The following is a 22,004-nucleotide window of genomic DNA, read 5'->3' on the forward strand; positions in this document are numbered from 1 at the left end:
TTTAATGTTATAACCAGTTTTCTAGGGAGTTACATGTGAGTTTCTAGTGAGTAAAATGTTAAAAACACAAAGTTTGATTTCTCCATTTGGGGAAGTTTCAAAACTGCACATAATTGTGTAACAAGACAAATAAACGCAGTCATGTAAGGGATCTTCAATATTTGAAAGGGTTAGGCCTACATTTAGAAATATGCAGCGCGTATGCACACCGGTGAGGACTGATTCTCTTGAATAGGCGTTAAGAACAGCAAACGCTTCACTCCGGTGAGCAAATCTAGGCCATAATGTGCTCTTTGGCACATAAATATTCAGATAACCTGAATATTCTTTACTCAGACTGTGAAATATGTTGCAAAGCCTGTTTGCTGCAAATGATTGATGCTTGGACACCTTTCTCCACACAGACATTGTGGTCTGATTTTGCAGCATACAGCTGAGCTTATACTGCAACTCTCAGACATTATTCAATAAACCAGTGGCACGCAACGCCAGTCCTCAAAGGACCCCAACAGGTCAGATTTTCAGGATATCCCTGCTTCAGCACAGGTGGCTCAATCAGTCCCTTCTTTGGCGCAGGTGGCTCAATCAGTCCTTGCTTCAGCACAGGTGGCCCAATCAGAGGCTCAGGCTTTGATCTGTGCTGAAGCTGGGTTATCCGTAAAACCTGACCTGTTGGGAGGGGGAAGTCTTCAGGACCCGAGTTGAGCACCGCTGCAATAAACCATTCATGTATCTTGTGTGGTTAGGAATTCTGCTTTGTAATCCCGGAACTTGTTAGGCAGACGGTGAAACGACCGTTCCGAACGAGGACGACTTCCTGGAAGCAGAGAGCGGGAGTGAAGCGAGCATCGCGCCTCCCGCTGCCGTCTCTGACGGGTTTCCCCAGGTAACAAACGACAGTGTTTTTTTTCTTTATCACAAACGCTATGGTCTTTTTTTATTTGTAGAGCAAAAGTATATGGCTGAGTAATAACATATGACAGTAATAAAAACATATTGTATTATGGTTCGGACGGGCTTAATTTAATTTTAACAGCATTTCAAAGCTCTATGTTGAATCTTGCAAGCTTCCTATGAAACGATACTTTTTTTTATTATTTGTTTAAAGCCTTTTGTATCTTTATAGTTCTGGCACTGACAGTTTGTGTACTTTTACCTATTGTTACCCATTTTAAATTTCTCTTGTTTGTGATATTGATGCCATTATTTGTTTTGTGTGTCTAACAAGCTTTGAAACCAGTTCCTTACAACCCGCTTGGGGGGGGGGGAGGGAATATATTTAAGTAAGATCTCAATTATCATCTATTTTCCTTATTTATCAAGTCCGTCGGTTTCTGTTTTCTAAAAGTGATTTGGTATTTTAAAAATGGCGGCCTTCCTTCGGAGACCATGTTGTTGGTAATACTTTGATGTTTTATCATTCTGGAAACATTCAAATGTAACTACACAAAGATGACACAAAAAATGAGTATTAGTCTTTTTGTGGAATGCACTTTCTAAAAACATGCTCTAAATTCTGTCCCAGTCTATGTAGAAATTAGACCGCCCCTTAAAGCTGCAGACCAAGCAATATGCTACATGTTTTTTTTTTTATAAATCAGTTCTGTACTATGAGAAAATAATTGTAGCATAAAAAAACAACTCTGAATGACATTTTGTATGTATTATAATGTAACAAGCATTTTATGTTTCTATAGCAACCGTTTACAAAGTCACATCCCCTTCCTCTTCTGAAACAGGCTCTGACACACCCCTTTTGCTCTCTCTCTCTAGCAGTGCATCAATTGTATCTAGTGACTGCCTGGTCACATGATCTTCCCCACAGAACGTTGCATCTTTGGTCCTCTTCTGCTGCACTTCGCTAATTACTGATCATTGTGTGGATTGTATTGATGCACATATTAAAGGGGGAAAAATTCAATATAAAAAAAAATGGCTGCTTGAACTGCTGCTTTAAGAACTCAGCTCAATGCTCGGACATCCGATGGGTACATTCAGTTAACACAAGGGTGGGCAACTCCAGTCCTCAAGGGCCACAAACCGGTTCAGGTTTTCAGATTGAGCCACCTGTGCTGAAGCAGGGCTAATCAGTAGCTCAGAGACTGAGCCACCTGTACTGAGGCGGTGACTGATTGCGCCACCTGTGCTGAAGCAGGGATATCCTGCAAACCTGACCTTTTTGGAGGACCCTGAGCCCTGGAATTGCCCACCCCTGGGTTAAGCTAATCTTTTGACTTGAGTCATAAAAAGAAAGGTTTACAAAAAAATAAAACGCTGCTGAAAGCAAAAGCTTTCTTCTTTCCCACTGAGAGCCGGAGGTGGACGACAAAAGATCAACTTGACATGGGAACCATTGAATCTTTTCATGGCTACAAGATCATTTGAAAACTGTGAGGAGGATACTTCATCTCGGCTTCCTTTGCAAAATAAATATGATGAGGGCCCCAAAGTGTATGTCGGATACAAATGGTCAGCCCGTAATACCTACTGTATTACTCTAAAAAATTGTCGCCCGGTTTGGCAGGATCACTCTGACATAGACCTGTTCCGTACAATTGAAAGCTCTCCGTAGCACGCGGACGGGAAGAGCGTTCTGACAAAACACGGTGATCGTTTTCTGTGCATGAAAAATGACTCTGTTCTTCTACAGCAAAACATGCTCTTTGTTTCCCCTCCTGCTGCTTGTTTAGTTTTATTTCCGGCACTAGGTTTTGCTTGTATTGCAGTTAACACATTGTAGAAAGTCTATGGGGTTTTGGCTTATTTTTGGTGGAAGGTATGGGAATGCTTAACCCAGGGGGCTCAACTCCAGTCCTCAAGCCACCCCAACAGGTCAGGTTTTCAGGATATCCCAGCTTCAGCACCGGTGGCTCAATCAGAGGCTCAGTCAAAGACTGAGCCACCGGTGCTGAAGCAGGGACTGATTGAACCACCTGTGCTGAATCTGGAATATCCTTAAAACCTGACCTGTTGGGGGGGGGGGGGGAAGGGAGAGGGCTTCAAGACCGAAGTTGAGCACCCCTGGCTTAACCTACTGTACAGTATGTCTCACATTAAGAAGATATTTTTAATTCTTTAAAAACCCTTTACTGCCAAAGGATCTATTGCAAAGCAGAAAACTGCGAGCATCCGACCGCTAACGGACTATGGCTTCTTATTCAGTGAATATTTGGTATTGAAAACGCTACAGTGTAACCGAGACCGTATTCCTTTGGCGAGAAGATTGGGTCCAACTTCCAATGTCCAACATTTCCCTGCGTTTCATTTTTCACCCAGATGTCGGTTTGCTGCTAAATCCTCTGGTCTTTTTCTTCTTTGGAAATACAGTGTATTGGTGTAAAATAATGTGTTTTAGGTACTTTTAAAATGGCAGCTTTTGTGTGAAGTCTGATCATTCTGCTCTAATCACCGCACCTTTGAAATCACAGCAGCTTCCTTTCCTCCGTTGAGTATACAGTATGAGCCGCCATGTAAGTAACTATGATATATTCTGCCATTGGTTGCAGTGCTGTTCTGATGATATTAAACCCCTTCTGTTACCTGCCGACTGCCAGATAAGGTGTTCTTGCTAGAAGACGGTGGAGTGTTCGCCTTTATCAAAGTAATTGTCAAATGTACTGACAATATAGCACATGTAACCCTTTTCCTGCCAGAGAGGCCAGAAAAAACCCATTGAGCTCACCAGTACCAGGGGGAATTCTAGACCATTGCTTTGTTTAGTGCTGGTCCATTCAGCCCCTAAGTGGTTAATAAACTGAGCTGAATGCTAAAAATTATAATACTTGAGCAAATGTAGGTTAGCTGCCAGGAAACCTGTTGACATTGGATCACATGATATATATTTTTCCTTACACCTGGGAATACGTTGATGGTTCTGCTCCGCCATGGGTATGCATGGTTTAACATTGCAGTTGCTGGTGTTGCCGCGTGTTTGCTATGCTCTGTGTAGGTGCTGCTCCCTCTCCTTATGCACCTGTTGTGGGGATTTTCTTTTTCCAGGGAGATCCAGGCAAAACATTGGCTGACATGAGGTCTGAGCCGGAGCTGACCCTCCGTGACTGCCAGGGACGGATCACAGAGGTGGAGCTGTGGCTGCAAAGGGCAAACCTCTCGTTAGCATCGAACAAACAGGACCCAGATATGCAGCAGACGGTGGAGCAGCAGCTCGCAAGGTGTCAGGTAAGAGAGAAACGGTCAAAGTTCACTCTGTGGGTCCAACCAACCACTTCCTGCTCAAGGAGGGTGTTAAAGACACAATGTGACTGCCGATAAACCGAGGGAAAGAAGCATTGTACCCAAGAGAATGTTTAAACCAGGGGAGCTCAACTCCAGTCTTCAAGACCCACCAACAGGTCAGGTTTCGGGATATCACTGCTTCAGCACAGGTGGCGCAATCAGTTCCTGCTTCAGCACAGGTGGCTCAATTCGATTGAGCCTCTGATTGAGCCACCTATGCTGAAGCTGGGATATCCTGAAAACCTGACCTGTTGAGGGGGGGGGGGGGGAGAGGGGGTCTTGGGGACTGGAGTTGATCTTCCCACATTTAGTATATATTCAAGTATATGAACTCCTCTAGTACAAGAGGGATCAACAACGTATTTCTGTAGAGGGCAACGCCAAGAAATGATTCAGTATATTAACTCCTCTGTTGCGTGAGTATAAAAAAACAACCCTATGCGGAGTGAAACTTTGCAATCACCTACTGTAGGTGTCAATGTTAATTTGGTATGCTCTAATGGAATCTATACATTGCTTTTAAGAATCGAGTTCCAAGTACATTTGAAGAATAGACCTGTGAGATTTCAAAAGCTCTGAGCGCTTTCATTTAATCTATGAAGACCTCTTAAAAGGGTATCCGGGCCTATTACAAATGCGCACACAAGTAATAGGGGTTGCCAGGTGGCTTCTCCAAAAATACTGGACACAATGGTGAAAGGTGCAACATACCCGAGACACACACACACCCTCTCACCGCTTCATGCTGTTTCCTCCTCTCCTTGGCCCCACTCCCAGGCTCCTGACACCTCCTCCTGATTGACTGCATTACCCAGCAGTAGCCAATTAGGGTGGAGGAAGCTGCCCAGCCTCTTAGCAGCAGCCCTGCTCAGGGAAATCCCACGGCCCCCTAAGCCGGTCAGGTCACCATGTCCAGACAGGTAATACTGGACACATACATGCCCAGTGTTACTGTACCTTGAATTTTTTACTGGACAGAGTGTCCAATACCGGACACCTGGCAACCCTAATAGGTGACAGTTACTTTATTAGTTGGGCTGGCTCTTTAAAGTATGTTGGTGGGGCAGTGAAGCAAAACATTCACAGGACATTATCTTATTAAATGTAGTTCCGAAAGCAGCAGACTGACAAGTGATGTAATACGCAGTCTGTACTACTTTGACATGGACTCATGTTGTATTAGTTCCACTACTGCATTTAATAAGACTGAGCAGGGGCGGATTAACATCCTCTGGGGCCCCTTGGCACCGAGACTTTGGGGGCCTTTCCACGAGGTGGCCCTTCTCCTGCAGCTTCACAGCGTCATGTGATGTCGGCTCGCCATGACAACGTGCCGCTGCAGGAGGAGGCACGCTCCGTAGGAGACACTGCTCTCTCTCGTACACACACACACACACACACCAGGTCCCTCCTCCGGTAGGGCTGAAGTTGAATCCCGGCGCCGACAGGATGAGGGAGAGTATGCAGATAGTGGCTACCAGATCTCTGCATGGGGAGCCTCAGCACCCTATAGGGGCCCCTGGGCACGTGCCTTGTGGGTAATCCCACAATCCACGAGACCGTTATTAAACCGGTTTGAGAAAATAGCGGCCCAAAGTAATATTTTACCTTTTTGCTTCTGTGAAGTAGAAAAATCCCGGCAGGTTTTTATGGGGTCCTGTGGCCAAGTCAGCGGCCCTTTGCAGTGGCTATGGCAATTGGAAATCTAAATGAAAGGACAAAACATCTTCAGGTCTGTTGGCTGATTTAATCTTGCCTGTTCCAGAATACTTTGCAGGAGATAGAGAGGAAGATCTGCACTTTATTGGAAGGTGACAAAGACTGGAACGAAGGAAATGCCGCCATTTTGAAGGAAGCGGAAACCCTGTCCTTAAAGCTAAAGACGCTAAAGAGCCGTTTGGAGCATGTCCAGGCGATGCTGCAGGCCAAACCCAGTACTGAACAGGTACCTGGATATGTTTTATTTAACACGCCTTTCCCTTGGGCTGATAGGTGCTGAAGGATCGCATAACACATTTTTTTTAATTAGACATCAAACCTGCAAAATGTGCTAATCTGAAGAGGGGGAATTGTGTCATCAGAAGAACCTGACGCGCCTCCGTATGTACTGACTGTAATAAACATAACACATGATATAAACAGTCACAGGGCAGGGGCAGTGGGGTGGTTATATGGGGTTACAGAGTATTATAAAGTTTTTCGTAAACATACACTAAATAAAGGATTTCTCTTTTTATAGCATACTAGCTGATGTACCCGGCGTTGCCCGGGATGTAAATGTGACAATTTTTATGAGTGACAGTGTAAGGTTATGAGAATAATTTTGTGTAAAGGTTGTTGAATAAATAGTAAAAGACATATGCAATGAATGTTAGAATAATTTTTAAAGGAAATCTATATATGAGCTAAATACAGTCCCACTGAATGAAATGTTTTGCTGTAAAGATACCGATTCAATAGTAGGTGTACCGTTGCCAAAGATGGAGATTCCTGAGCGTGAGTTGAGGTTATAGGTATTTTTGTGTGTTAGTGTTAGTTGTTGTGTGTGTGGGTGTGTGGGTGTATGAGTGAGTGTCCCCAGCATGATATACATAAGTGGCTGAAGTTGTTTGTGTAGTAGGTCGTGAAACGTCATGTCAGCATAGTTAGATGACTGTTCTTACCTGGTAGTGGCACTGATATAGTGTGAGGTGTCGCTTTGGAGTGGTGGCTGCAGCGTCTGTTAGTGGAGTGACCGGAGGGAGGGGGGTTGGTGGGGGAGAGGTGAGGACGGCGCCGTGGAGCGGCGGGTGGGAGTGGAGTGACCGGAGGGAGGGGGGTTGGTGGGGGAGAGGTGAAGACGGCGCCGAGGAGCGGCGAGTGGGAGTGGAGTGACCGGAGGGAGGGGGGTTGGTGGGGGAGAGGTGAGGCCTGCGCAGTAGTGGCGTGACCGGAGGGAGGGGGGTTGGTGGGGGAGAGGTGAGGCCTGCGCAGTAGTGGCGTGACCGGAGGGAGGGGGGTTGGTGGGGGAGAGGTGAGGCCTGCGCAGTAGTGGCGTGACCGGAGGGAGGGGGGTTGGTGGGGGAGAGGTGAGGCCTGCGCAGTAGTGGCGTGACCGGAGGGAGGGGGGTTGGTGGGGGAGAGGTGAAGACGGCGCCGAGGAGCGGCAGGTGGGAGTGGAGTGACCGGAGGGAGGGGGGTTGGTGGGGGCGAGGTGAGGACGGCGCCGAGGAGCGGCCGGTGGGAGTGGAGTGACCGGAGGGAGGGGGGTTGGTGATGGGGGAGAGGTGAGGCCTTCGCGGTAGTGGCGTGACCGGAGGGAGGGGGGTTGGTGATGGGGGAGAGGTGAGGACGGCGCCGAGGAGCGGCGGGTGGGAATGGAGTGACCGGAGGGAGGGGGGTTGGTGGGGGAGAGGTGAGGACGGCGCCGTGGAGCGGCGGGTGGGAGTGGAGTGACCGGAGGGAGGGGGGTTGGTGGGGGAGAGGTGAAGACGGCGCCGAGGAGCGGCGAGTGGGAGTGGAGTGACCGGAGGGAGGGGGGTTGGTGGGGGAGAGGTGAGGCCTGCGCAGTAGTGGCGTGACCGGAGGGAGGGGGGTTGGTGGGGGAGAGGTGAGGCCAGCGCAGTAGTGGCGTGACCGGAGGGAGGGGGGTTGGTGGGGGAGAGGTGAGGCCTGCGCAGTAGTGGCGTGACCGGAGGGAGGGGGGTTGGTGGGGGAGAGGTGAGGCCTGCGCAGTAGTGGCGTGACCGGAGGGAGGGGGGTTGGTGGGGGAGAGGTGAAGACGGCGCCGAGGAGCGGCGGGTGGGAGTGGAGTGACCGGAGGGAGGGGGGTTGGTGGGGGCGAGGTGAGGACGGCGCCGAGGAGCGGCCGGTGGGAGTGGTGTGACCGGAGGGAGGGGGGTTGGTGATGGGGGAGAGGTGAGGCCTTCGCGGTAGTGGCGTGACCGGAGGGAGGGGGGTTGGTGATGGGGGAGAGGTGAGGACGGCGCCGAGGAGCGGCGGGTGGGAATGGAGTGACCGGAGGGAGGGGGGTTGGTGGGGGCGAGGTGAGGACGGGGCCGAGGAGCGGCGGGTGGGAGTGGAGTGACCGGAGGGAGGGGGGTTGGTGATGGGGGAGAGGTGAGGCCTTCGCGGTAGTGGCGTGACCGGAGGGAGGGGGGTTGGTGATGGGGGAGAGGTGAGGACGGCGCCGAGGAGCGGCGGGTGGGAATGGAGTGACCGGAGGGAGGGGGGTTGGTGGGGGCGAGGTGAGGACGGGGCCGAGGAGCGGCGGGTGGGAGTAGAGTGACCGGAGGGAGGGGGGTTGGTGATGGGGGAGAGGTGAGGCCTTCGCGGTAGTGGCGTGACCGGAGGGAGGGGGGTTGGTGATGGGGGAGAGGTGAGGACGGCGCCGAGGAGCGGCGGGTGGGAGTGGAGTGACCGGAGGGAGGGGGGTTGGTGGGGGCGAGGTGAGGACGGCGCCGAGGAGCGGCGAGTGGGAGTGGAGTGACCGGAGGGAGGGGGGTTGGTGGTGGGGGAGAGGTGAGGCCTGCGCGGTAGTGGCGTGACCGGAGGGAGGGGGGTTGGTGATGGGGGAGAGGTGAGGACGGCGCCGAGGAGCGGCGGGTGGGAGTGGAGTGACCGGAGGGACGGGGGTTGGTGATGGGGGAGAGGTGAGGACGGCGCCGAGGAGCGGCGGGTGGGAGTGGAGTAACCGGAGGGTGGGGGGTTGGTGGTGGGGGAGAGGTGAGGCCTGCGCCGAGGAGCGGCGGAGGTGTGTGGGGGGGGAGGAGTGTGGGTTCGCCAAGTTGTTCTCCTTAGGTTCCAACTGCAAGTGAGATGGTCCTTGCAATGTGAGGGGTGGGGTGAGTGGGGGGGTGGTGGGGGGTGCGCCGTGGCCAATGACACAGGGGGAACACAGGGCCAATCACACAGGGGGAAGACATACACACACAAACATTATTTCAGACTTATAGATATAGATATAATGTATACGTTCCCCCCCAATAAAAGCCAATGAAATGTTCTTATTTGTGTGCTTTGCACAACATCTCTACTTTGAATAAAATGAATGTGTTTTCACGTGACCAGGTGCGTATCCTACTCCAACCTCCAAGAACCTACTTGGGAGAGGTTGAATGATTTAGAGCAGGGGTTCTCCACTCTGGTCCTCAAGTCCCCCCCTCCCCAACAGGTCAGGTTTTCAGGATATCCCTGGGAAGGGGTGGGGTGGGGGGGGGCGGTGTCTTGAGGACTTGAGTTTAGCACCACTGATTTAGAGAATATTTATTTTTCTGATTGGGTGCAAACTATTCTGTATATTGTTTCCTATATAAAATGTTGAATAGTAAGAAATAATGAAACTTTGTTTTTTGTTTTTACAGCTTTATAACGGTGTGAAGATATCATCAAAGGCAGAAAACGCTTCACAGCCAACAGAAGTTGGAGTGTTAGAACCCGCACCTCCTGGTGGAACCACTGTAAGATAACATGGTTTACCATTTGAAATTGTAATGTGCCATTCCTTGTGTTTACACGACATTATAATATTGTTCCTGTTGTTCCCGAGAAAACGTGATTTTCTTCTTTGCTGGTTGTGAGCTTTTTTTTTCAGAAGCAACATGAAAATGACACCTAAATCTCCTCGTATATAATATTTGCTTCTTAAGAAAAAAAAAAGTGTTCAGATATTCATGGATAGTGCAAGATTATCAGTGCACAGTATATTATAATCCGATCAGCACTTCCATCCTGATAAGTATCTAACATATAACAAAAAATCATTAAAATGCACTGTTTGCAGGGTTGCCACCTTCTACTGGAGGCTAAGGCCTGGTCCCCGCTGGCAACTGCAGCGCCCGCTGTGGCGGACGCTGCAGGGACGAGAGCCCTCCCCTCAATGGCACCGGGCCCGCTGCGAGGAGGGGCCGCAGCGCTGTGGCGAGAGTTGCTCCTGCTCTGAATAGAATTGAGAGCAGGACTCACGACGGAGCGCTAAGCCACGCCCCCCGGCGGTTCAGCCAATGAGGGCGAACCTGCCGGGTGACGTCATGGCCGCTCCCCCCCCATGCCCCCCCAGTCTCTATTCCTGCAGCTCACTGCAGACCGGGGAATCGGCTGCACGTGCCGCCAGTCTCGTGGGCGCGCGTGCAGCGGAGTTACCGGGCCTCAGCCTAACCCGGAGATAACATTTCTACATTTAGCTCTTACCTTCGGTGGCTGCGACGTCTCCCGGCGTCCTCTAGCATCCTTCTGACATCCTCCCCGGAATCTCCCCCCTGCAACTGCTGTCAATCTGGCTGATTTGGCGCTGGGTTGCCATGACAATGGGACACTACGTGATGTCACACTGTGTCAAGTTGCCATGACAACGGGAGACATTATGGCGCCGATGTGTCGTGTGCCGATGAGGCACCACGTGACATCACCTAGCGTCCCGTTGTCGAAGGGCATTGCGTGACGCTGTGATGTCATGTAGCGTTCCCATTGTCATAGCAACATTGCGCCATTTGACGCCACTCGGCTATATTGACAGCAGTTGCAGGGGGGAGATGCCGGGAGGATGCCGGAGGCCGCACGCTGCCTCCCGGAGGTTTACAAGGTACACCCGTAGCCCGGAGATACTTTGCCAAAACCCGTAGTCTCCGGGTCAGATCCGGAGTTGTGGCAACACGGCCTAGTCAGGCTGCCTGTGTACGTTCAGTACATTGCAGGCCTCTGTGATACTCTAGGCCAGGGGTTAGCCTAGTCTAGTCCTCAAGACCCAACAACAGGTCAGGCTTTCAGGATATCTCTGCGTCAGCACAGGTGGCTCAGTCTTTGACTGAGCTGAAGCAGTGGTATCCTGAAAACCTGACCCGTTGGTGGCCCTTGAGGACTGGATTTGGCTAACCCCTGCTCTAGGGGGTTAACATTTGTATTTACCAAGCGTATTGGTTTGCTCACGTTACTGCTTGTTTGTACTGCAGGTCTTTAACGTGGAACTGCTTCAGCACAAAGACCTCACAAAAGACATATTCCATGATGCAAAATTGGGGTCAGAACAGACGCAAGGCAGCGGCATGTTAGCGCAATCATATTCAAGGTATGAATGGTCAGCATAGGGCTGTAGACATTCTGCTGATTTACTAAGAAAAATGTTTAACAAAACAAACAAAGATTATCTTTTTTCTTTCATTTATTTTTTTTATCTGGTTTACTATTTGAAATATACTCATTAAAGCCCCTTCCATGCTTGTGTACTCACTCTTCCTTATCACTCAGGCATGTACTGTATATTGTCTAGAATTGTATCTGGAACGTGCTAAACGTTCCTGTACCACGAGGTCCATCCCATGGAAGATAAAGACATTGCCCCCGCCTCCTCCCTTCTCCCCCCTGATCTCCTCACACCCAGGAGTGCATAATCCCTTCTACTATGCGCTGATCACTGTTAGGGTTGCCAGGCGGCTTCTCCAAACATACTGAACCCAATGGCGAAAGGTGCAACACGCTGGACACACACACGCACACATACACACCCCACTCTCCGCTCCAAGCGGTTTCCTCTTCCTTGGCCCCACCCCCAGGCTCCTGACACCACCTCCTGATTGGCTGCATTACCCAGCAACACCCAATCAGGATGGAGGAAGCATCCCAGCCTCCTAGCAGCAGACCTGCTCTCTCCCTGCTAAGGGAAATCCCGCGGTCCCCCCAAGCCGGTCAGGTCACTATGTCCAGACAGGTAATATCGGACACATACATGTCCAGTATTAACTCTATTTTTTTACTGGGCAGTGTGACCAAATACAGGACAGTCCGGTTCAATACTGGACACCTGGCAACCCTCTCTGATGTGATTTTTTTTGGGGGGGGGGCGTTTATTTACTTTAAAAAACTTCCTCTTGCTCTTTCATGGGGTGTATTTTTTGGTTTTTTTTTATCCGATGTTTCTTTCGGGAGACAGGAACAGTGGCAATATTACATGTCTGGGAGGTCAAGATGGATGTGTCCCTATAGCCATTTGCAGTTTAGAGGTTTCCATGGTAACCTCGGACGCTAGAGATAACTGATTAAAATTTTTTTTTAAATATATATATTTTTTTAAACAGGAAATACTCAGAGTGCAAGATCCTAGCATTATAATTGTTAGCCTCATACAGGCTGTAATATGCGATAACGCCAATCCAGTGCTACCGCACGGAAAGCCCCACACATCCGTGGCCAGGAACGCCATGTGAATTTTGTGACACTAGAGAGAGATTGCCATGTTTGTTTACATCCTCTTTTCAGAAGCGACGCTGGAGAAGACGTCCCAGATCTGACCGGTCCTCAGAGCAATATTCCTCTGTCTGCTTCAGAGGATCCAAGTTGGTGTAAATGGCAATATTTGCAGAAGGAGCTGGCATACAGAATAAAAACAGCTTCTCTCAAGCATGTTAATGAACCTGAGGTGAGCGCACTAGGATACACATGTTTAACTGTCTGCTGTTGTGCGTATGTGAGTAAACAGTATCGAATGCGCACTGGCCGTCAGCAATTTTCTGTAGATTCCCTCTTCAGTGCTGCTCCCCATCTCCCGTGATCAGCGGGGCTAGAGAGGACTCGCACACATAAACAAAAGAATGGGGGCGCAGAAAAAAGGGAAAGAATCACTAAGTGTTCAAAAATATAAAGCAATTTATAATAGCATATGAATAAAAGTACAAAACTTACAATAAAATAAGGATCAAATAGATTCATGTCCCGTACGAAGTTGTTTTTAACGAAACGCGTAGGATATTGATAATTGCGTTCATTCCAGGGGTATAATCATATACCTCCATCTATATGAACTTTTCTACAAGCTACTAGCTATACATTCTGAGACTTTGGCAAGCACGATCGTTTGGCTTTGGATGCCGATTTGAGCCTTGGAGCCTCCCTATAGCCCCGATGACGCGACTCGAGTGACGTCACACCAGGAAGTGAGTCTGTGAGAGATTCGGAGCAGCAATAGCTACGGTGCTTCAGACGGCTGGCAGATCAGAGGATTAATAACTGAGCAAGACAGAGGACACCTGGGAATTTAACACACTGCCCAAGCTGTTGGTCTACTCACCTTACCCTTGCAGTCTGGCCAGATGCGGCTTCGTGTTGGTAACATGTGCCAAAATTCATGTATTGCCTGAATATATTGATTTCTTGTACGTGCATATTTACCACTTTCACTTAATCAGTTTATAATATATTGATTTCACTATGAGTTGTGCGCTGTGTTTTCTTCTTTTTGTGCACCAGGCGGGAAAACACTCAAAGATACGACCCGTCGTGCAGACCAAATCCCCCTCTCCGGATCGCAGTTGGTATGTGCTGAGGGGAAGTTCTGACGTAATGACGCTACAGGCCTAACGCTGCTTACACGAGTGCAGGAACTACTACAAGTGGATGCCGGTCTGGAACTTCCCCTCAGCACATACCAACTGCGATCCGGAGAGGGGCATTTTGTCTGGACGACGGGTCGTATCTTTGAGTGTTTTCCTGCCTGGTGTACTTGGATCTATTTGATCCTTATTTTATTGTACGTTTTGTACTTTTATTCATATGCTATTATAAATTGCGTTATATTTTTGAACACTTAGTGATTCTTTCCCTTTTTTCTGCGCCCCCATTCTATTGTTTTTATGTTTTGCATATGTGCAATTATATCAGTGAATCCTCAGAACAGATTATTCGTCTGTGTTTAAAGACGCAATCCAAGCGCTTATTTTATTTAACATTTTTTTTTTTACACGCGATGGAAGCAGAGAGTCTTTGGAGCTGAACCCCATTAATTTCAGCTCCGGGAGCCCCCTGCTTCCAGAGATACGTACCTCCGAAGGGGGTGCCGGTATCTCTCAGCTTTTCAAAGCTCCACGTCACATGGGCCAATAGGAAGCCACTCTAGATGACATCACAGATTCCTATTGGCCCGCAGAGCACGGGAGCTTTGAAAAGCGGCCATTACGTGATCCCTGCTAGTCGAGCAGAGGGGCTACCGGGACCCACTACGGAGGAGGTACGTATCTCCAGATGCAGGGGGTCACCAGAGCTGAAATTAATGGAGTTCAGCTCTGGAGTCCTCCTGCTTCAATATTGTGTTTAAAAAAAATTATGCGCTTGGTTTGCCTCTTTAATTGACTGTAATATATAATACATAATTACAATTGCCTGGCTGTTATAGAGAAATATTTATTACGTAATTATATTATAAATAAATGTGTAGTAGAGTTTAATGTGTAATATATGGTTGCACTAAAATAATAAACCGTAAAGTATACACATGATAATACTTTTGATTTTAGACTTCAATATTATTGACTTAATTATACTTTTAAAGCTCCGCAGGGTGGTGTTATATGCGATGTTCCTATTTCTGCATTTTATTTATTATAACCTTCTCAAAACACAGATAAAAATAAATAAAAATATGACTATTTCTGGATCTAATCTCCTCTTGTAATGTATTGAAAACTTTCCATATGTAAAATACCCTATGCAGGATGTTAAAACCTTGTACACAGAGAGCACCCAATAACTTGGTCTATTTACATTTTCTCTGGCTCTGTGTTTCTTTGACAAACCAGCTCACTGTTTGCATACTGTTTGTCCCCGACAATCCAATCCCAGTTCTTCGCTCTTCTGCTTTTTTAAGGTCTGCTGCTACTGGTCTGTTAGCATCTAATGGCAGGGTGTCTTTTCTCTGTGCCAGATTCTCAGGCTGCGTCCACTGTGCCGCTGACCGCGCTTGGTTCAGTGAATCCGAATCTGCACGGCCACGATCACGCAGCATGTGTGTGCTCGTGCACGGGCACGTGCGCTCTCCCAAGCTTGGCACTTGGGGAGACAACCAAAATTGACTTTGAAGCGCGCTCAACACCAGTCAGTGCACACACACACACACAGCCACACACACATTACACACAGAAATAGCCCTGATCCACCACTCCCCCCCCCCCCCCCCCGCTCGCGCTTGGAAAATTATGCAGGACAACCTGCAGTCATGCTTGGAGAGTTGATGATGTCATCGCTCTCGAGCATCAGCACGGTCAGCGGCACAGTGGACGCAGCCTTAAAAGGGAAACCAAAGTTCATTAGTCTGATCTGATTGGAAAAAAAACTGTTGCTTCTGATCTCTGCTCTGTTTATTTTTAGGAAAAAAAGTAACTTTACCAAACACTTTGCATATAACGGAACCCTTTTCAATGTTGTTGTTCCTCTAAATATTAGGTCGCAAAGGTAGTTAAAATAAGTGTTGCCCCAAGATTTCCTGTGAGTAGGATAAAATCACCAGTTACCGAAGAACTGAAAAACATCACGATTCAGCTGGAATCCCTGAGTGCAGAAGCGCCCGTGCCCCTGATGAAGGTATAAATACTGCGTGATTTAGGGTATCTGATTGGTTCAAGTAATCTGTGAGAGATGTATTTAATGCAGTTAGTCTTCTATATGGTGATGCATCATACTTTCTACTTCTGTGTTGCGTATTATTCTAATATTATATCGTATGTTTATTGGAGTTTTACCTAATATTATACATAAGCATGCTGTTACAATGAGGCAAATTGCCTTATTCTATATGCACCAAGGCACCTGTTTGAGCCATGGTCAACCTAAAATCTCTATAGATTTCCAGCCCAAGCAGGGGTTTCGGCATACAGTATATAGACTGACCCCCTAAATAATGTTTTTGATTAGAAAGTTTAGAAAAACAGTTTTTAATAGTATTTGTAAAAAGACACGCAATCCTGTGTAATCTATTCAGCTCCAAATACAGTAATCAGATAGATATGGTGCCAATGCTTGAATGTTGGGCTCGGTTCACACCAGATTACCAGTACAGCTCTGTATATAGGTGATCAATTCATTGGTACCATTTACTTTTAGTAACCCTGAACTGAACTCAATGTAATTATATAGATGATGCGCACGTCGTTAAAGGAGTATGACTGTAAATGTCCAATTACGGTTTCTCATTAAATTACTTTGTTCCATGACTTCTTTACCCACCGGCTTGTAATATGATTGGTATTAAAGTTATTTTAAATATTGCAATCTAAATAAACAGTGCCCGGAAGCCAAATTGAGTCAATAGTTTGACGCCAGTTACAGTACAAAATAATGACTTGTGTTGTTTGACATGAAGTGTTTTTTTCATTAATGATAACGATTTCAATGTCTGTTTTTTATTTAGGAAAATGAAAAAAGCAGGAAACTTTTTGGGTTGCTTTATTCAGTTTCCCAGTGGTTGCAAAACTTGGAAGAAATGCTAGACATGGAGGTGCTAACTAAAGAGGAAGCGCCATCACAGCTGGAGCAGTTTGAGGTGAGCAAATGCATTCCTCCTGGGGAAAGCATCAAAGGATGAGAAACGCGTAGGAGGTCTCTGTAACTATTGTCGACGTGTTGTTGTTGTTACAAATGTTAACTTTATCTGAACTTGGTCTCCAAGTTTTACTCAAGTGCTATCCGTCTGGGAGCCTTAACTCTTGAGCACTGACATGCCAAAACTGTCAGAGACGTTTGGCTAGTAAATAATATTCAGCAACGATGTAGCCATATTGCAGCATTGCTACTTATTTGATGCCTTTTTCTACCTACAAAGGATTATATTGTTGACATTCTGATCCTCTACTTACAGTAAAGCTGCAGTTCAAGCAATAGCCTACATGTGTGGTTTTTTTTTTAAAATAAAACAGTTCTGTGGTATGAGAAAATACCTGTAGCATTTATTTATTTTGTTAAAGACATTTGAATGTATTCTAATGTAGAAAGCATTTCTGTTTCTATAGAAACCATTTGCAAAGTCACACACCCCTCCCCTTCTGAGGCAGGCTCTGGCTCTTGAGCCCTGCCATCTCTCTAGCAGTGCACCAATTGTATCTAGTAACTGCCTGGTCACATGATCTTCCACAAAACTTTGCATTGTGGGTACTGTTTTGCAGCAAGAACTGAATTAAATAACCCAGAGCAAAGTGAACGGATTGATCTGCAACTTAGCTTATCGCTTGTCAGTGTGCCGATTGTATTGATGCACGTCATATTGAATGGAAGAAAAAAAATTACAAGCGGCAGCTTTATTTGTGCACTCTGATGTAAAACAATATTATTTGTGATACTTACAAGTAGCCACTTTTATTTTTCCATTTTGATTCGATTCGGTTCTGGTTGGTGAAACTTTGGCATCATTTTATTCTTCTAGTTCTGGATGAACTGAGTATTCTGCATTGTATGAGCTCCAGTGTTTGTTGTGTGTGAAAAACTATTAGACATATTCTGAGTTATTATCTTTCTAGAAAGTTTTAAATGACCTGAATATCTTTGCTACAGCAATTTGAATAGAAGTTACAGTGTGGTCGCTGGGGATGTGATTGGATTCTAAACATACTAACTTTAACTTCAATTATATTTTCCTCCCAGAAACTGGCAGAAGATTTAGGTACACTTTCGGCAGAAATGACAAATAAAAAGAAAGGCATTTTAAAGCCGATCGCCAATGACCCTGAATGCACTGAAGTATTATCCCAGTGTTATAATGATATTCAAGCTTGGCTCAAGCTGACTCGTGGTGCTGCGGTCTCCAAAGCAAAGTGCATACAAATGGAACTTGATAAAAATAGCAGCTATCAGGTAGTGTATAATATTCTGAGCTTTTTGTCTTTTTTTTGTATGCATGAAACCTGTTTGCAGTAATGCGGATGAAATGCATTCAACTTTTACTCCGAGGATGCAAGAGTTTGCATATAGACACGGTCTTAAGCGAAAACGACCTCTTTTACTTCTCAGCATTGCAGAAACATCACGCCATATTTATGACAATTTGAGCAATTCTAGGTCTGTCACAGTAGATTATTACATTTAAGAATTATTTGATAAACTAATAAATAATATTCTTTGGAATTGGTGACGGCGTGATGACCTCATCAAGCGCATAGTTACTGTACATCGTTTACAAAATGGTGTTTAGCGAATAAGATGAACATGTTATAAAGTGCTTGGGACAGAGCAAGAATTATGGTGCAAAACGCTGGCGGAATGTTTCCTGATAAAAGCATGCTCGCTAGGACGGAAAATTAATTATTAATAAAACAACGTGTTGTTCAGGAGTGGGAGCGGCTGGATCAATTCGTTATCAGTGATGCAACCCAGGGCCGTCTTAACGTATGGGGACGCGGGGCAGTTGTCCGGGGGCCCACGCGCCCGGCCCATGCGTGCCCACCAATGCTCTCCCCCCGCCCAGCACCCCGGCTCGCTCTTGGGGTTGCCAGGTGTCCGGTATTTGGTTCCCCTGTCCGGTAAAATATGAGAGATAATACCGGACATGGGATAGAGCAGGGCTGCTGCTGCTGCTAGGGGGCTGGGCAGCTTCTGATTGGTTTGCTGCTGTGTAATTCAGCCAATTGGGAGGTGGCAGGAGCCTGGGGGGTGGGGCCAAAGAGCGGAGGAAAAGCATGCAGCAGAGAGGTGAGGCTGTGTGTGTGTGTGTGTGTGTGTGTGTGTGTGTGTGTGTGTGTGTGTGTGTCTCAGTGTCCTGCCTGTGTGTGTGTGTGTGTGTGTGTGTCTCAGTGTCCTGTCTATCTGTGTCCTGTGTGTGTGTGTCTCAGTGTGTGTGTATCTCAGTGTCCTGCCTGTGTGTGTGTCTCAGTGTCCTACCTGTGTGTGTCTCATTGTCCTGCCTGTGTGTGTGTGTGTGTCTGTCTGTGTGTCTCAGTGTGTCTGTCTATCTGTGTCCTGCCTGTGTATGTGTGTGTCTGTCTATCTGTGTGTGTGTGTCTCAGTGTGTCTGTCTTTCTGTCTGTGTCCTGTGTCCTGCCTGTATATGTGTGTGCCTCAGTGTGTGTGTGTTTGAGTGAGTGAGTGAAAGTCTCAGTGTGTGTGTGTGTGTGTGTGTGTGTGTGTGGTGACAGACAGTACATACAGTACTGGCAACTTTGTTTAATTGCTCACTCACCCTTACTTTTCTTTTACTAAGATCTATTAAAAATAACCACCATTGTAAATTCTCAGAAAGGCTCCATAACCCAGCTCTCATCCCAGCAGCATTGCAATCTCTGCAGCACCCTTACTTACTGATCATCCCAGCAGCATTGCAATCTCTGCAGCACTCTTACTTACTGATCATCCCAGCAGCATTGCAATCTCTGCAGCACTCTTACTTACAGATCATCCCAGCAGCATTGCAATCTCTGCAGCACCCTTACTTACAGATCATCCCCAAGAAGGCAGAGTAGGTTACTTATTCAATGGCATGATTTAATATGCAATTTAAAGCTGGATTTTGAAGTCTAAATTTGAAAACTACTGCACTGATAATGACAAGGGGGGGGGGAGAGGATGAAGGGATGGGTGGGGGGGTAACAGAGGATGAAGGGAGGGGTTGAGAGAGGATGAACGGAGGGGGGATGAGAGAGGATGAAGGGAGGGGGTGAGAGGGTGAGAGGACAAGGGGGGATGGGAGGGTGAGAGGACAAGGGGGGGAGAGAGAGGATGAGGAGGGGGTGCAACAATCTTGGAATTTGTGGGAGGAGCAGTAAGATCAGTATTGCTCGCCATGTACAGTATGACTGCAGGTCAGTTATTTATAAATGATCTGACCATTACGTAATTTGTTCTAAATTTCACTCCAAGCATGCACCAATGTGCACTATTTCATATTCTATTTCCTAAAACAATCCTCGGAAGGGCGCTCCCTCCCACTCCCACCCATTCCCTCCCACTCCCTCCCAAGACTCCTCCCCAGATTTTTTACGAAATAGAATATAAATTGGTGCAAATTGGTGAATACTTGGAGTGAAGTTTAGAACAAATGATATAACAGTCAGGTCATTTATAAATAACATTCTTCCCCACCAACGATTCTCGCGCGCGTCGCACCTTTCACCATTGTGTCCAGTATTTTTGGACAAGCCACCTGGCAACCCTACTCGCTCTCCCCCCGCCCGGTACCCCGGCTCCGCTCGCTCTCCCCCCGCCCGGCACCACGGCTCCGCTCGCTCTCCCCCCGCCCGGCACCACGGCTCCGCTCGCTCTCCCCCCGCCCGGCACCACGGCTCCGCTCGCTCTCCCCCCGCCCGGCACCCCGGCTCCGCTCGCTCTCCCCCCGCCCGGCACCCCGGCTCCGCTCGCTCTCCCCCCGCCCGGCACCCCAGCTCCGCTCGCTCTCCGGCACCCCGGCTCGCGTCACAACCGCTCGCAGCCTAGCAGTGCAGCACTTCCGGTGCCTGCTGCTGCTAGTGAGCGCGTGGGAGGCTGGGAGCGGCAGTGTAGGCCGGGCCCCGTGCACTGCTTTTCCGGGGGCCCCTAATGTTGTTAAGATGGCCCTGATACAACCAGACAGTGGTGTTCTCGTCTTCGGGCGTGCGCTTCAGCAGAAGGAGGACATTTTAAACACACCCTTTGTGAACTCAAACTTTACAGTAATCTTAGTGTTTCAGATTAGATGACAACAGTTTAATACATTTACGAACTATGAAAGAAAAACAAAATGTTCTCGTGAACCTCCCGACGTGTATCTGGTGCTTGTTTTACATAATACAGTGACATAAATTTAGTTGGCATCAGTTGATTTGTCTACATTGTGCTGCTTATATAGTGTTAATCTTGATAACAGACCTACAATTGTGCAATTTTTAATGGAGATTGATCTAGAAATATATAAAATATTGGGAAAAACTAGAGGGGTCTCTTTTTTCCTGAACTGGGTGTACGCATATGTGTGTACTGTTTGCGCGCAGACACACACACACGCACCCTCACCCATCTACCCAGGACCGGCTCAATGGCAGTGCCTTCGCACCGAGCCCTGCACTTAGAGAGACCCTGCGCTCTTCTCCAACAACAGTTACACAGATTGTCGGGGGAGATTGCGGGGTGTAAATATCTCTTACCTGGTCCGGCGGCATGTCCCCTCCTACAGCGTCCCGCCATGGCACCGCAACGTCAAATGGCCTCGCATTGCCATGACAACGTGATGCCGCATGGCGTTGTGAGGCCGCGACGTCTGAGGAGGAGAAAGACCTGCCTGGCCAGGTAAGAGGCCTCGTGTAAGCCCCTACACCGAGCCCCACAAAATACAAGCCGGCCCTACATCTACCCGTACCCAAACACAGCATTGATAAGTGGTGTATTGTGTTTCAAAAGATAACCAATGTTTCAGTCCACCATGGGACCTTCATCTGGGTCATGCACAGACATAGGATACAAAAAAACAGAAAGAGAAGGGCCCAAAAACCCAGGGGCTTGTGTGTGTGTGTGTGTGTGTGTGTGTGTGTATATATACACATATATATGTGTGTATGTATATATATATATATATATACACATATATATATATTCTTTTTTGTAAATATAGAGATAGATATTGAATGCACATGTAATTTTGTCTCTTATCACAGAATGACATAAGGCAGTTGTATGAAATCTTGCTTAAGAAGAAAACCGATCTTGCTCAACATTTGACTAATGGAAGCACCCGTGATGTAACTGAACAGCTTCAGGTAAGTCCAATTTAAAAGTCTATACTATAAAAATATTGTTTATATGTAGAAGATATTAATAAAATTGATCCTCCCTGTGGGATGAACCAAAAGAACCCCTAGTTCGTTGCCCTAGTTGAGTCAAGTGTAGTAGATCTGTATTAATCTAGGGGTATCAATATTCCCTCAATGGGCCTTCATAATAGCACATACAAGATAGAGGTTAACGACTGGAAATGGGGTCCCTCAGTACAGGTAAAATAAACTTTAATTATATCAATCTGAATCGCATCAATAGCAATGTGAAAATCTATTTATAGTGAACAATATTAAATGATA

The 22,004-nt window shown here is 47.3% G+C and overlaps 1 protein-coding gene across 5 annotated transcripts in view; it reads left to right on the forward strand.

Moving 5' to 3' along the window:
• The window catches only part of SYNE2 (spectrin repeat containing nuclear envelope protein 2), a 231,822-nt gene that overhangs the window by 142,495 nt on the left and 67,323 nt on the right, over positions 1-22,004 (forward strand). For 4 of the 5 annotated variants that reach the window (XM_075614879.1, XM_075614877.1, XM_075614874.1 and 1 more), the window contains exons 75-84: positions 779-886; positions 4,000-4,179; positions 6,002-6,181; positions 9,579-9,674; positions 11,163-11,278; positions 12,466-12,625; positions 15,421-15,558; positions 16,385-16,516; positions 17,611-17,820; positions 21,585-21,686. In XM_075614879.1, coding sequence (XP_075470994.1) covers positions 779-886; positions 4,000-4,179; positions 6,002-6,181; positions 9,579-9,674; positions 11,163-11,278; positions 12,466-12,625; positions 15,421-15,558; positions 16,385-16,516; positions 17,611-17,820; positions 21,585-21,686 — 1,422 coding nt within the window. The remainder of the gene's footprint in view (positions 1-778; positions 887-3,999; positions 4,180-6,001; positions 6,182-9,578; positions 9,675-11,162; positions 11,279-12,465; positions 12,626-15,420; positions 15,559-16,384; positions 16,517-17,610; positions 17,821-21,584; positions 21,687-22,004) is intronic. The other variant, XM_075614876.1, reaches the window with a different exon arrangement.

The sequence above is a fragment of the Ascaphus truei genome, chromosome 9, assembly GCF_040206685.1.
Source record: "Ascaphus truei isolate aAscTru1 chromosome 9, aAscTru1.hap1, whole genome shotgun sequence".
NCBI lineage: Eukaryota > Metazoa > Chordata > Amphibia > Anura > Ascaphidae > Ascaphus > Ascaphus truei.